The following is a 15,839-nucleotide window of genomic DNA, read 5'->3' as shown; positions in this document are numbered from 1 at the left end:
TGTAGGATTGTGTTTGTCTCTCTTTCCCATATGTCCGAGTTCAGCAGCAGCCCCACGCTGCTCCCTAGGAGCATCTTTTTCTTTCTACAACCGATGGCTTTTCATTGCAAGGTAAGTGCTTCTATTTAGGAAGGGCACGTGTCTTGCTGCGAGGTCGTTCTGTCCCACGTAAGGAGCCTAAACCAGGCCGGTGCTTGTCAGGGTGGCAGGAGTCAGCAGGACAGCCTGGGTTCCTAAGAGGGGTCCCGGCTCGGAGGCCAGGGAGCGGCCTGAGACCCGTACGCGGGTGAAAGTCCCGGCAGAGATGCTTGGGGTTGGTGGGAGGCGTGAAAAGCGGCTCTCCGCGTGCTCCCGCGGGATCTCATTCCTTCTGGACACACAGACACCTGAAGCTGCCCTCGGCTGAATCAGACCCCAGTACGGTCTACTCTGGACTGGCAGGGGCCCTCCATCCAGGGTCTCAGGCAGAGAGAGGCCTTGCAGGGCACCTACCGCCCGGTCCTTGAGACTGAACTGGGGACCTTGCGCGGGGCCAGTAGGTGCTCTGCCACGGCCCCCTCCCCGGCAGAAGAGAAGAGCTGGGCGGCTGGAGGGAGGAGCTGCTCCTTCAGGACCTGGACCAGCGATGGGAAACTGCACCCCCCCCCCCGAGGCCACGGCTCAGCTCTACAGCTGTGCAGCAGGGCCTCCTCGACAGGAGGCACCTGAAGTGGGAGGGCCAGGAGAGCCTCGGCCAGTCAGAGGACCCAAAATGGAGCCACCCGGACTGGTGGCCGGATCCTGTTTCTCAGTCGTCTCTCTAAGCTCCCTCCCACGTTCTTCTGCTTGCAGACCGAGGGCAGTGCCAGGCGCCTCCCACCAAGGGGCACTGCCAGGCACCAGATTTGCACAGCGCCTCCCACGTGTGGGATCCCAGCTGGAGACCAGCCCTGGCTGTGGGGAGGGGAGGGCCTCCTCCTCCTCCTCCTCCTCCTCTCAACCCGGCTCATCTTCCACCCTCCTTCCCTTTGCACATCCTGCTCTTGCTGGTGCTGGGAAAGCCTCTCTCTCTCTCTCTCTCTCCCTCAGGCCCACACACACACACTCTCTCTCTCTCTCTCTCCCCCCGCACTGCAAGGGCTGCTGATGACACGGAGCCAACGCTTCCTCCTTTTCCTGTCCTCCACCAACACCATTTGCCACACAGACGGAGAAAGGGCTGCAGGGCCAGCCTACAGGCGAAGCGGAAGACACAATCTCTGGCACAGCCTCCACAGGAAGAGGTCTGGAAAATTAAAAGGGGGGTGGGTGGGGTAGAGCAACCTGCAAACTCTGCCTGCAGATGCACCCTGTTGCCCGTGAGGCTGATAGCGAGGGGTGGATGGGTGGGAGGGAGGGAGGGAGGGAGGGACTGACCGGCGTCACAGTGCGGAGTTTCCACGGAGGGACGTCCGAGGCCACAGAGAGTGTGCCAGAGCCAACGTTCCAGGAAGCCCAAAAGAAAATGAACCCCCCCCATCCCCCCCCCCCCCCCCAAGACCCTCAGCTTCTGAAAAATGAAACCCATAGCAAAAGGGGTGGCCTAGACGTATAACGGAAGAAAGCCGTACAGAAGAAGCGGTCAGTTGTGGTCAGGTGATTTTTCCAAAACTTACCATGTGACAATCAACCATCTCTTGAAGGCTGTCCGAGAACTTGGTCAGGCTGGTCTGTAAAGGAAGACAGGAGAGAAGGAGGGAAAGCGGTGTTCTTTCCGCTCTGGCACATCACGGTGAAGCTGCCCCCAATGAGCACTGAAGCAGATCCCAGAGAGCGACCCAAACAAGGACGGGTGGGCCTGGGGGCTCGGCTGAGGAGACCTTTCTCTCGGAACAGGGATCCAAGTTCACATCGAACTGAAGGAAAGGTTTTCCCTTAAAGAACAAAGAGGGCGGGGGTCCCGAGATCACAGATATCGAAAAAGGGGGAGGGAAGCCGAAAGGTGGAAAGGCTTGCTGGGCTGGAAGAAGAGCTCTGCACTGGGACCGGCTGTCCGAGGGGGCGGTGGGGCCCCCGCTGGGGCACAGACAGCCTCTTGCAGGGCTGCCTCTGGGCACCAACAGCCCCCACACGCACACGACATCTGCTCCCCTGAGCAGACCTGCTGGGTTGGAGCTGCTGCTGGCTCATCCCCACCCCACTCCTCGTGCCGCCAGGTGCATTTCAGGTAAGGAGGCTCAATCACTTCTCTGTCCAGATCCCTTTGGGGCTGTATCAGCAGAAGTATAGCGTCCAGATCACGTGAACTCGTGAGCAGGTGGAGAAGATAAACAGAACTCGTGGGACCACTTTGCTCTGCTCTGGTTAGACCTCACCTAGAGTACTGTGTTCAGGTTTGAGCACCACAATGTAAGAAGGATCTAGACAAGCTGGAATGTGTCCAGAGGAGGGCAGCAAAGAGGGTGGGGGGTCTGGAGACCGAGTCCTATGAGGAAAGGCTGAAGGAGCTCTGGGTCTGTGTAGCCTGGAGAGGAGACGACTTGAGAGGTGATAGGATAACCATCTTCAAGTTTTTGAAGGGCTGTCATACAGAGGATGGCGCAGAGTTGTTTCCGGGTGCCCCAGAAGGTCGGATAAGAACCAACAGGTTGAAATTAAGTCAGAAAGAGCTTTCGGCTAAACATTTGGAAGAACTGCCTGACAGTCCGAGCGGGTCCTCAGTGGAACAGGCTTCCCCTGGGGAGGTGGGGTGGGCTCTCCTCCTCCTCGGGAGGTTTCCAAACCGAGGCCAGGCGGCCCCATCTGTCAGCAGGGGAAGGGCGGGAAGGGTTGGCGCATCAGTGCTTCATTCTCGGGGCCCTTTTTCTCACAGGCCCAGGGGAATGCTGATCATCACTTTGATGTCAGGAAGCAATTTTCCTCCAGGCCAGTTTGGCCCCCAGTGATCCTGGAGGGTTTTTCTTTGCCATGTTCTGGGCTTGGAACACGGGTCACAGGGTGTGTGTGCGTGGGGGGGGGGAAGGTATTTGTGAATTTCCTGCATTGTGTAGGGGGTTAGACTAGATGACCCTTAAGGCCCCTTCTAACTCTATGATTCTATGATTCTTAAATGCCTGGGGGAAACTTTGTTTTTAAAAAACTATATCTGAAAATGCCCAGAACGGAGTCTTAAATACTTGACAGGCCTATGTGGTCTGTGCTACTGCTGCCCCTATCCCCCGTTTGGCCAAACCCCCCAAGAAGACGTTTCAGAAGAAAAAGCATCATCTTTTGCCCAGGGTCCGTCTCTCTGAGAGGCGCTCTCCACAGCCAGGAGCCTCCCTGCCTCTCCTCCTGCCTTCCCCAAAGGTGTGTGCAGCACTTTCTTGGCCAGAAAGCCTTGGCCAGTTTCAGCGCAGGCAGACTGGGGTCTAAGGACACCCCCCGGCTTTCTCGGCACCCCCTCTGCCACACGCAGGGCCAAGAGACGGGAAAGGCTCCCGGCTGTGGAGAGCCGGGGAAAGGACGGAGCGAGAGGAGCTCCCCCAGGGCCCAGGGCCCAAAAGTGGCCCCCAGCACAGGAACCAGCCCCCTCCAGCCGCCCGGCCAAATGCACAGCCGCTCACAGGTACCGCTCCTCCGGAACAGCAAGGCAAGCGAACCTCGGGGGCGTCTGAGGGGGGAAACTGGCCACACACTCACCTCCACTAGAGCATCCCGGCTGGAGTAGTGGGCCAGGTCTCGGATGCCATGCATGAACTGCCTGTTGGCCACGCAGAAGGCTTTCCCCGTGTCAATCATTGCAATGCAGAGCTTCACCAGCTGAAACGAGACAAGGCCCTGGTGAAAAGTCCCCCTACCCTCTCCGCCCTGAGCGCACGCGGCAGGATGGCTGAGGGCACACGCCGCACCGGGCACCCTGCAGATGGAATGTGCCTGAAGGCATACTCTTCACATTTAAGGACAAGGAAGAAAAAACTGATACTGCAGAAAAAGGCACTGGAGCTTTTGCAGCATCATAACCGTCCGGCAGGTGGAGAAGATAAACAGATCAAGATGACAGTACCAAAAGGGGAGTGACAAAGACGGAGAAGTGGCATCTTCTGATGAGGACCCAGGTTCGAATCTTGGGGCTGCAGGCCCCCCCCCCCAAAAAGCTTATCAGTTGAGAAAGAAAAAGGATAGATGTCGAGTTGTTATTGTTTCTAGAAAGCTATATGAGTATTAACTATTTCTTATATTGTTCTTTATTAAGTCAAATGCGCAGGTGCTATATATCGTTTCGATTACAGGATGAAGACTATGACTGACCACATACAATGAACTTTAATCGAACTTTAGCTAGAAGCGAATGTCCGCCAGCTGCCGCGCTCCTGGCATTAAAGTGGTGAGCGAACAATTTGGCTCCTACATAAATTAGTTTGCTCTGGAGCCCATCCCCTTCCTGAGCTAAGGCACAAATGTGCGAGGCTGGAGGCCAAACAAACCGTGAGCTTGTTCTCACACCACCGCTGAGCCTTAGCCAGCCTTTCACATCATGTAACTCGAGAGGTTGGGGGGGGGGGTCAAACCTCTGACCTCTCCTGCATGCCAAGCAGAGGCTCCACCACTGAGGCACGGCCCCTCCCCTCCGTAACAGTGCCGTGAGGGAGGAGGGCTGGCAAAGGTGACTGGGCGTGGGGGCCAAACAGAAGTGTTCACCTGCTGGCAGAGGACCCCGCCATACAGAAGTGGAATCCATTCCCTGGCCCGGAAGGCCTGAAGAGGGGTTCTCCCCGCCCTCGGGTTGTGTGCGCGTTGCTGCCCTTGGCAGGGCATCCCATGTGTGTGCGCCGGGTGGCCCAGCCACCTTCCTGAGTCTGAGGTCGGTGCCCCCTGCCAAGACCGGTGCCGTTTGCCAGCCAGGCAGCCTGTGAAGAATGCCAGACGCCCCTTGCCTCTTGTGTCCTTCCCCAGGGCGGGCAAGATCCCGTCTTCCCTCAGCTCCACACCAGGGAAAGCTGTTTCTGGCACACTGCCGCCCGGTCCTTTGCGGCTGGTGATGCCAGGGATTGGATCCCGCCGGGACCTTCTGCCTGCTAAGCAGTTGCTCTGCCACGGAGCCACGGCCAGGAACACGTTCTGTTAGCTTAGAGTGGGCTTTGCACTGCGGAAGGGGGTGCTGCTCTCCTTTAGGCATGAAATCCACACGAGGCTTCTTACTCTCTGAAAGAAACGGAAGTCCTTTCCTGTCAAGGAGCTCCGTGACGGGATAGGAAGGGCAGAGAAGGCATTCCAGGCCATCTGGGGAGAGATGGCAGCGGGAACATTGTGCCCTCATGGAAGTTACAAAGGGCAGCAGGAAGAGAAGGCGCTCCTAAGAGTATCACTTTGGGTCAAGAAAGAGGCAGCAGCCAGCCAGCCAGAGGGGAGGCGAGAGGCAGGAACTGGACCCATCTAGCTTTGCTAGCTCTATTGTACACCTCCCCCCCCCCCATGAAGCACTTGTGTGCTCTGTAGCAACAAACAGGGCTCAAGCCTTCGCTTCCGGTATTTCCTGCCAAGTTCTTTCCTAGTTTCCTTCTTTGGCTCACTACGTCCCTTCCTCCATCTGTGAGTGTTCGGCTACAGATTACCCTTGGCCTCCAGCTGGCCAGGATCAGCAGCGTGCTTGCCAAGGTGTCTTTGGGGAGTCTGAGCTTCGGGGAGTTAAAGCTCCCCTGGTCAGAGATGTGCCTGGACTCTCAAAAACTCAAAACCCCCCCCAAAAAAAATCTTGTTGGTCTTCAAGGCGCTGCCGGACTTGAGTCCAGCTGTCGTGTTAATTAGGGTGACTGCGTGGCAGAAAATGTGGGGAGTGTTCCAGGCTGGGGATCCGGGAGGGGTCCCTGAAGACGCACAGAGGAGGGGCTTGACCGAGAGCAAGCCGTGGCCTTCCTCCTGCCCATTCCTGCCTTGGGATGCGGGAGGGGGTGCCTGGCCTCTGTGTTCCTCCGTCCACCCCGGCCCCCTCCTCCGCCCCGCCCCCCCGGCGTCTCCATGGCCTTTGCTATCTGCCTAGAGACCTCAAAGGCTTGGCTCTCCCTCCTCCACTTTTCCCGCTGGGAACTTGACTGCCGGGTTTATGATATCAGGGGGCCTGGTTTGAAGGGGGTATATCTGCAACCACCATGTTGCCTTTGGTTATTCCTGACTCAAGTATTCATGGTCCCACCAGTACTAACCTCAATAAACTGGACTATCAAGGAACGTTGTTGAGTGTTTGACTGGGAAACCTGACAAGACCTCCCCTCCAAGCTGGGGCCAGAAGTAAAGCAGAGAAGTGCTTGACTTCCTCCAGTTTGGTGTAGTGGTTAAGTGCGCAGACTCTAATTTGGGAGAACCGGGTCTGATTCCCCACTCCTCCACTCGCAGCTGCTGGATGACCTTGGGCAAGCCACAGTTCTGATAAGAGCTGTCCTTGAAAAAGAGCCGTTTCTGCCAGAGCTCTCTCAGCCCCACCCACCTCACAGGGTGTCTGTTGTGGGGAGGGGAAAGGAAAGGAGTTTGTAAGTCACTCTGAGACTCTGAGTGAAGGGCAAGGAGAATAAATCCAATTTCTTCTTCTTCCTGTTGTTCCCAGGCAGCTGCGGGGGGGGGGGGGCAATGAAGAGATGCTGGGACAGGGAGAAAAGCACCGCAGCGCCTCTCACTCTCTGTTCCCAGCATCCCAAGTCAAGCACCCCTCCTGTTTACGTCTTGCCCCGTCTCTGAGGAGGGGCTTGCACCCAAACGGCTGCCAGGGAGAGTAAGACACTCCTGTGTCAACTCCCCACACACACACACACCGCAGGCTCCTTGCATATGTGTTTTGTCCCCTTCCTGGATGCCGTGATCCTTATGTGTGTGTCTTTATCCTCCCCACCCCCCCAGTAGTTGTGTGCATGTCTCTGTGTGTGTGTGTGCTTTACCCCCCTCCCTTGGCTGCCTTCTGTGAGTGTTTGTGTGCAGTCTTGTGTGTGCTTTATTCTCCCTTTCCGCCCTTGGTCATTACAGGTGTGTGCGTGCCCACTGTCTCCCTTTGACCTTCTTGCTGTGCGTTGCCCTGGGGCTTCTCCGGGGGGGGGGGGGGGGGGCCTCCCTCCACCTGCTGCGGCTGCTGCTCCGTGGTGGCACTCGCCAGGCCCTCTCCAAATCCCAAGGGTGCTCTCGAGCTCCAAGATGTTCGGCACACCCCTGCCTTGCTCTCTGCATTTCCAGCACCCCGAGGCCCCAGTTGCTAAGAGAATATTTTCTTTCTGTCCTTTAAGAAACTTGCAGCGCCTTTAAAATGGAAAAAAACAACTTCTTCTACATGGGAGGGAAGAAAAGGCCGGTCACGGGGCCAGTTCCAAAACAGGGAGGAGGAAGGGAAAGAACAACCCGGCCTCTTGAATGCATAGAGGTGAAGGAATATTTAGCGTTCTGTTCTATCAAGGGTTTGTTCATATTTTGAACGAATCTGCAGCACCGCGTGCTGAACGATGCTCCGTGCAGCTGTCTCCCTCATGCCTCCACGCGCCATTCAGGCACAACCTTACTTTTGACAGCAACCAGGTCCTTTTAGCTACCACAGACAGACAGACACACACACAAAGCTGCCTGACACGGAACAGCCCACCAAGGTCCGTACCGTCTGCTCAGAGTGGCAGGAGCTCTCCAGGGGGGTCTCAGGCAGAGAGAGGCCTTTCACAGCACCTCCTACCTGGTCCTCTTAACTGGAGATGCTGCCGGGGATTGAACACCTGGGACCTTCTGCATGCCAAGCAGCGGCTCTGCCACCAAGCCACGGTCCCTCCCGTTGTTCATGCAGCCACAAGTGGCTGGGCTCAGAGAAGTCTGGCAAGCATTTTAAACCACGGACAAAAAACCCACCTGCTTGGTGAGGCGAAGGCGCCATGACGCACACCTTGGGAGCGGGGCCCTCCTGAGGCCACGTCTAATTCTCCCCTAAGCCCAGACGGCATCTGCCAGGACCCTTGGGGGGGTCTGAACACACAGGGCTGCTGCTGCCGCCACCCCCACCCCCCCTTCAGCTCGCGGGTCCGACTCCAGACTGCTACCCGTCTAGAATCACCGGCCTGGCCAGCAAGGCCGCCTTCCTCTTCAGCCCATCCATGGCTCTCGGTCCCAAAAGAGACACGAAGAGGCCCCACCACCCCGGTCCTCTCCTTCCTGGTTGGGGGGTCCAACTATCCTGCTGACGACACCCGAGAATCAAACGCAGCTCCAGGCCAGTGAGAGGACAGGCGCCTGTGCAGGGGGCAGGGGGGAGTGAGCAGGAAGCTCTTTCAGAGCAAGCGCTGCTCCCCCACAGCTCAGGACGACTACCCCACGGTTTCAAAGCCCCCCCCCCCCACAAGCACAGCAAGAGAAGCTGTTAAGTCAGGGGCGCTCACCTTCTCCAGCTTCAGTTCAAGCTCAGTCACATCTCCTTCTACCTCTTCCAGAGCAGCCCTGCAAAATAAAGCACAGAGCACTGTGAGGACTCACACAGCACACACACACAGCCCTCATCACAAAAGCGGCAGGCGTCAGAACCACGTTCTCCATTACCAGAGCAGGACGGCTTATAATAGAAGGATCACAATGTGTGAGTGTGTTTTTTAGAGGGGGTGGTGGTGGAGTGTACTGTGCTACTGCAGAAATCAAGACAAATGGATCACACTAGTCACCTTGACCTGAAAGGTCTACTTGGAAGTCACAGCTATTTCGAGGCAACTGGCTTCCATGCTAAGTATGCTTGCAAACTCACACCGTTCGTGCATTAATGCCAAAAGGCTAAAAGCAAGGCTTAAGGGCAAGTATAACAACTCCAGCAACATGCCAAGTCCGCCTGTCGATGTCAAAAGGAATTAATTAGTCATTTCCATTAATCAATTCATTCAACATGGCTGGCTTGCTAGTGCCGGCAACGGCAACTGAGCGCTTGTCTGCCCACTTTGACCAGGGAGCAAAACATATTTGTGGAAATCAGCAAGCGGAGAGAGCTCCGTGACCTACTCAGCGGGGGGGGGGGGGGGGGGGAGAGAAAGCAAAGCTCTGGAGGGTATCTTCCCGTGGGTGCCTCTGCTCTTTTACAGGGCGTGCCTCTGGGCGGTGCTTTGGTCTCCTTCCTTTGGAGCCGCAGCAAGAAGGGAGACCCTTCAGATGCAGCTGGAGGGCGGGAGTAAATGCTGCAACCAGCCTGACCATGCAGGACAGCCCCCCCCCCACAGCCATGTGCACCCAGCTGTTTCAGCCCCCCAGCGGCATAGGTCAACCCCCCAGGGAAAGGACTCCCACACTGCTGCAGCCCCAAGTCATCCCAAGCAGCGAGCTGCCTACCTGTCGCAGGAGTGCAGACCTTAAGCACTGCCTAGGGATGCAGGGAAGAGCAAGAGTCCAGTAGCACCTTGAAGACTAACAAAATATGTGGCGGCAGGGTAGGGTAGGAGCTTCCGTGAGTCATACGGCTCACTTCTTCAGAGGCCTAGGAGGCCGGCAGGACTTCCTCCTGCACAAAACAGCCCAGCTGCTCTGAACTCCAGCGGCAACACCACCACCACCACCACCACCACCACCGAGGTCAGCAGCATCAGCAGCCAAGAGCGGGCCTGAGGGATCTACCCAGAACCACAGCTGGGCGCCTCCGGTGAAGAGGCACGACCCTCTCCTGCCCAGCCAAGACCCTCCTCCTTTCCAGGGCAGCAGAAAAGAAGGGGTCCTACAGAGAGGCCAGCCACGCCACCCACCACGTGCCGGTTTGGCTGTGCCCTCTCTACAAACACTGGCACCCCGAAGGGGCAACCGTGCCCGGGGCACGGCGGCTTCCCTTCCTGGGAGAGTGAGCCAGCTGGCTTGGAGCAGTGCCTCCCTTCTGGCTGACCTTCCTCCCCCCCCCCACCCCCCGCAGATGGCTGGCGGTACCACCAATGCGTGCCGCTCAGCAAAAAGTGTTCTGAATTACTTGAATATGTATTCAAGGTATAAGCTTTCGTGTGCAAGCACACGTCTTCAGATCTGTGCTTGCTCACGAAAGCTTATACCTTGAATAAAACTTTGCTGGTCTTGAAGGTGCCCCCGGCTGGACTCAAACTCGCTGCTGCTCCTGCTTCAGACCAACATGGCTGCCCCACCTGGATCCATTTATTTATGCCTTTTCCAATTGGATTCAAGGCGGATTACAGAGAGTGAACCAGTACAACCGATGGGTGGGACATTCAATAAGCAATGCAACAGGGTTAGGGCTGCAGAATCAACCAGAAGTCTAAAAACAGAACCTGAAGCCGAGACGCATTAAATGACGCAGAATTCCACAGGAGGATCCTAGTTCCAGCACAGACCACAGTCTCTAATCATTTCCCCAAGTAGCTTCGTGAATCAAGTGTAGTGGTTAAAGTGCGTGGACTCTAATCTGGGAGAACCGGGTTTGATTCCCCACTCCTCCACTTGCACCTGCTGATGTGACCTTGGGTCAGTCACAGGCTCTGTCAGAGCTGTCCTTGAAAAAGAGCAGTTTGTGTCAGAGTTCTCTCAGCCCCACCCACCTCCCAGGGTGTCTGTCTGTTGTGGGGAGGGGGAGGGAAAGGAGTTTGTAAGCCACTCTGAGACTCCAAGTGGAGGGCGGGGTATAAATCCAATCTCCTCCTCCTCCTCCTCAATTAGTACCATGCAGCCCTATTTGCCTGCATAGAACAGCCCTCTTGAATAATTCAGTTTCGCCTAGAGATTGTGGAAAGCACTCCTCGCTCAGCCCTCGCTCATGAAGATGGTGCTGCAAAGAAAGGCCACCTTCAAATTCAATGCAGGAGGTCAACGTTTTACTACTGAAGCTGCCAAATGCTAAGCATCTCCCCCACAAATACAATACGTAGTGCAATCCACCACACAGCAGCTCCCTACAAGCCACAGAGGGAGCATTGTGGCAATAAACTCATTACTGCATATTAATTGTTGCCAAAATTATTTGTTGTTGTTCAGTCGCACAGTTGAGTCCGACTCTTCGCGACCCCATGGACGACATCACACCAGGCCCTCCTGTCTTCAGTCGTGCTCCGGAGTTTGCTCAATTTCATGTTCGTTGCATCGATGACACTGTCTGACCATCTCATCCTTTGCCGTCCCCGTCTTCTTTGACCTTCAGTCTTTCCCAGCATCAGGGTCGTCTCCAGTAAGTGCTCCCTTCTCATTTGGTGGCCAAAGAATTTGAGCTTCAGCTTCTGGCCTTCCAGGGAACAGTCAGGGTTGATTTCCTTTAGGATTGACTGATTTGATCTCCTGGCAGTCCAAGGGACTCTCCAGAGTCTTCTTCCAATTCAAAAGCATCTATTCTTCGGCACTCGGCCTTCCTTATGGTCCAACTCTCGCAGCCATACATTACTACCGGGAATACCATTGCTTTGACCATACAGGCTTTTGTTGGCAGGGTGATGTATCTACTTTTCATTATTTTTTATTATTATTATTATTTACACTTTTAAAAAATCTTGAAAATGTTGTAAGTCAACAAACTGAAACTAAATCCTGACAAGACAGAGATAATGCTGGTTGGCAAGGCGGAGCCGTCGAAGGTAACTGTGCTTCCCATCTTCCATGGGGTTCAGCTAACTCTCAGTGGCTTGATCAAGAATTTAGGGGTTACACTTTTTAAAGAGAGTGACTAAATCACTGTGTAGAGCAGGCATTCCCTGATCAGTAGACAAAAAACTTGTTTGCTGTATTAAGAACATAAGAGATGCCAATGTTGGATCAGGCTAAAGGCCCATCCAGTCCAACACTCTGTATCACACAGTGGCCAGAAATACCAGTGCCATCAGGAGGTCCACCAGTGGGGCCAGGACATTAGAAGCCCTCCCACTGTTGACCTCACCCCCCCAGCACCAAGATGACAGAGCATCACTTGCCCCAGAGTCCCTATCTATACCTTGTGGCTAAGAGCCACTGATGGACCTCTGCTCCATATGCTTATCTAATTCCCTTTTGAAGCCGTCCATGCTTGTAGCCGCCACCACTTCCTGTGGCAGTGAATTCCAAGTGTTAATCACTCTTTGGGTGAAGAAGTACTTCCTTTTATCCGTTCTAACCCGACCGCTCAGCAATTTCATGGAGTGCCCACGGGTTCTTGTATTGTGAGAAAGGGAGAAAAGTACCTCTTTCTTTACCTGCTCTTTCCCATGCATAATCTTATAAACCTCGATCATGTCACCCCTCAGTCGTCTTTTCTCCAAGCTAAAGAGCCCTAAGCGCTTTAACCTTTCCTCATAGGGAAAGTGTTCCAACCCTTTTATCATTCGAGTTGCCCTTTTCTGCACTTTTTCCAAAGCTATAATATCCTTTTTAAGGTGTGGTGACCAGAATTGCACACAGTATTCCAAATGAGGTCTCACCATTGATTTATATAGGGGCATTATTATATTGGCTGATCTGTTTTCAATACCCTTCCTAATAATCCCCAGCATAGCATTTGCCTTCTTTATTGCAGTCACACACTGTCTCGACATTTTCAGTGAGTTATCTACTACAACTCCAAGATCTCTCTCTTGATCTGTCTCTGCCAGTTCAGACCCCATCAATGTGTATTTATATTTAGGATTTTTGGCTCCAATGTGCATCACCTTGCACTTGGCCACATTGAACCCCATTTGCCATGTTGACGCCCACTTGCCCATCTTTGACAGATCCCTTTGGAGTGCCTCACAATCCTCACTGGTTTTCACCACCCTGAACAACTTCGTATCATCCGCAAATTTAGCCACTTCATCCGCAAATTTAGCCACTTGTTATCCTGGTTCCACTATGCTGCCTTCCACTTATGCAATGCCATTTACTTCAATATTTAATATATCCTTCCTAATAACTTGAGCTTTCCCCCCCGAGTTCTGTAACCCTAGTCCTATTACATTCCTTATCAGAGGAAGTCTCAGTGAGAAAAGCTACAACTGAATAAATAAAATACATAGGAATTGTCATAATCTAATGCTGCAGATTAGTTTATATCAAAGTCTTCATACAACAGTGAGTAAAACCTCTTTTATTTCACTCTTTCCAAAAAGGGGAAAAAATCGTTGGAGTTTTCTTTCTCAGTGTTTTCCAGGTTCTGTCAGTTTTTCTATTGCACAAATTAACACAAATCCTACAGGGGCAGTTTTCTCATCTCTTCTCCTGCCTGAAAATCCTCTTTCTCCATGAAATCCTTTTCCCTACCCTGCCCCTTATACAGAACCGGAAGGAGCACAGATTCTTCCACTCTTCATTCCTGCCTCCGCCACCCTCTCTTCGATCGGCCCTCTCCCTTAGGCCAAATCTCACAACGCAAGTTCCTTGGGGCAGAGACTCGCTGCCGTACACTGAGAGGCAAAACTCTCCCATACTATCATGGCCAGAAGAGAGCGGGCTCCCAGGAGCAAATCACCAAGTCAAGGAAAGAAAGCCACAAAAACAGTCAGAGCTGCTCACTGTAACATTTCCCTGATGCGTCAGAGACGATAAGTACTGAATGTCTGCCTGGGCACCGGAGCTGGCAAGTCAGAGTTCAGATAGGTATCCTGCTATCCACACATTAAGGTTAACCGCCTCAACTGCTCTCTGGTTCTTTCTGCTGCTCCAGGCGCACTTAACTTTTGTCCCAGCTGTTCAGAGCAGGAATCCATTGCTCTCTGGAAGCTTCAGGCGGTACAACCTACACGGCCCTTTACCTCCAGTGGGTAGGTGTGGAGGACCAGCACGCACCGCTCAAGCCAGCAGTCTGGAGGACGGGCTGCCTCTCTGTTTCTGGGCTCTGACCTTGAAAGCCCTGGAACACACAGGACTATGCCTCCCAACCGGGAGCCACACACCGGCTCAGGGCCGCCCCATCCACCAGCCTCCGCAACGAGACCCCGGGACTTTCCAGCAGGAGCTCCGGCTCCACAGAGCCGTCTGCCAGAAGGCAGGGCAATTCTGCAAGACACGCCCTTGGCCCAGAGGAGTCTCTCAGAGCAATTTTGGCTATGGTTTTGCCTGAGGAGACTGGAAAAGTCTGGTCTGCATGTGTTGCTTTCAGGCTGTTGAACTGAGGTTTTACTGTCTGAAGCCATTTCTCTGAACGGCATATTAGTAATGACATTACTACAGAAAGCACCGCCTTGAGCACGGGAGGCAGCAGCTTCACGGTTGAATAGAGATTTGCGTTCAGGTGCCTCCAGGCCGAAGCTGGCCCCTGCACCGCATCGCGTGATGTTGTTCACCTGCCAAACTGAGACCGTCCCTTCGGCCGGGAACGCCCACCTCACAGCAGGGCTCACAAAAGAGCATTTTCCTCTTCTGTCACAAATCTCTTGGCCGGGGCCAGCAAAGCCAAGCAGGCAGTCACACACACACACAGCCCTGGGATTTGGGGACGAGGAAGGAAAGGGAACCCACAAGCAGACCATTCCAGGTCGCAGGCAGAGCCCCCTGACGTCCCTGCTTGGCACCCCCCCACACACCTTGTTCCCCAGCACCTGTGCTGCCGTTCAGAGGGCAGGCAGCATCACGAAGCTCCTTGCTGTGTTCTGCTGAAAACAGAGACCCCGTTGCAAGGGACACACAAGCAACCCCTGCCGGGCTCTGGCAAGCCAGCGCCAATCATGAGCCATTCTGCATTTGTGCTTCTGAAGGATCTCAGCAGCAGCAGCACCACGAAGCAGCCTGTCAGGACAAAATACATTTCCTGGGAAACCGTTCAACAGCCCCGTGGCATCTGCCAAGCACTTCTGCCGCCAGGGCTCTGAACAGGCCCACGGGCAGGGGCTTCTCTTTCCTCAAATGGCCCTTGCAGGCGGCTGTGGCAGGTGGCAAAAAGCAGGGGGTGCACTCGGCCCAACAGCCCTAAGCCCCTTGGCCTTACAGCAGGTGCAGGTTAAACACTGTCCGTCGGTCCCCGCCCCCCCCCCTTCTGCACAAGCAGGACTGATCTAGTTACAGTCCTGGATGGGCGGGGGGGGGGGTGGACGGGAACAGACACTACTTTGCACTTCCCTGGAGTTGATACACAAAACACGTTGCCGTGGCTCATCCCTCACAAGTCAAGCCTCGTTCAGCACCCCTTGCAAGCCCAACTTCTCCATTTAATCTGTGCCGCTTGCACAACCGGGAGACTCTGAGGCCGGTTTCCTTGTTGGGTTCCGCTGGCCTTTCTCGGGAGGAAGTAGGTGTTGGTCAAGGCAGGGGAGCTCCAAGCACAGCGGCCAGCGCTTGACTTCTGCCAAGGGTGCAAGACCCGCCCCCAGGAGGTGCCCCAAATCCCCAGGGGCCAGGGGGGAGACTTCTGCACTGGAGTTCTCCAGCCTCCGCAGTGCACGGGGAGACTGACGGACACCCAGCACTGCCAATCTCAGATGACGCTGCTGCACAGCCTCTTGAAGCTTCCTGCTTCTCTTTCCTCCATGCTTCCCATGAATCCCACCCTGGGAAGACCAGGCGGTGTGTTGCTGTGGTGACCCCCCCTCCCCCCCGATGAGGGAAGCCACGCCGGGCCCCCGTTTCTTGACAGGACTGATCCTAGCAGCTCCTCGCTGCAGACATAAGAACATAAGAGAACACAAGAGAGAAGCCCATGTCGGATCAGGCCAGTGGCCCATCCAGTCCAACACTCTGTCTGTCACACAGTGACCAGAAACACCAGGGGCCACCAGGATGTCCAGCAGCAAGGGCCAGGAACACACACACACAAAGAGATCCCTGTCCACAATGTCCCTGTCCAGCCACAGGAGGTCTCCCAGGACAGCTCTGGCCAGGGGAGCCACCAGCCAGCCAGCCAGCCTCCTGCCCGGGGTCTCTCCTGGCGCGCCCCTTCTCTTGAGGCCATCCACCCGCGGTGCCCCATCAGACAGGCACACCAGAGAAGCCAGCTTGGCAAGGGAGGGGCAGCAGCAGCCCCCCCCCTCCGAAGCAGTGGCTGGGAC

General features: G+C 55.0%; 1 protein-coding gene across 1 annotated transcript in view; it reads right to left on the bottom strand.

The window, feature by feature from the left end:
* Nucleotides 1–11,503, bottom strand: part of ACAP2 (ArfGAP with coiled-coil, ankyrin repeat and PH domains 2) — a 45,603-nt gene extending 34,100 nt beyond the window's left edge. The window contains exons 1-4 of the mRNA XM_015429069.1: nt 11,445–11,503; nt 8,334–8,391; nt 3,640–3,759; nt 1,635–1,688 (exon numbers count right to left, since the gene is read on the bottom strand). Of these exons, the coding sequence (XP_015284555.1) occupies nt 1,635–1,688; nt 3,640–3,759; nt 8,334–8,391; nt 11,445–11,503 (291 nt within the window). The remainder of the gene's footprint in view (nt 1–1,634; nt 1,689–3,639; nt 3,760–8,333; nt 8,392–11,444) is intronic.
* Between the last annotated feature and the right edge of the window lie 4,336 nt (nt 11,504–15,839).

The sequence above is a fragment of the Gekko japonicus genome, unplaced genomic scaffold (assembly GCF_001447785.1).
Source record: "Gekko japonicus isolate JY-2015 unplaced genomic scaffold, Gekko_japonicus_V1.1 scaffold1727, whole genome shotgun sequence".
In the NCBI taxonomy this organism is placed as follows: Eukaryota; Metazoa; Chordata; class Lepidosauria; order Squamata; family Gekkonidae; genus Gekko; species Gekko japonicus.
Note: the sequence above shows the minus strand (reverse complement) of the source record. Positions and strands in the feature narration are given on the sequence as shown.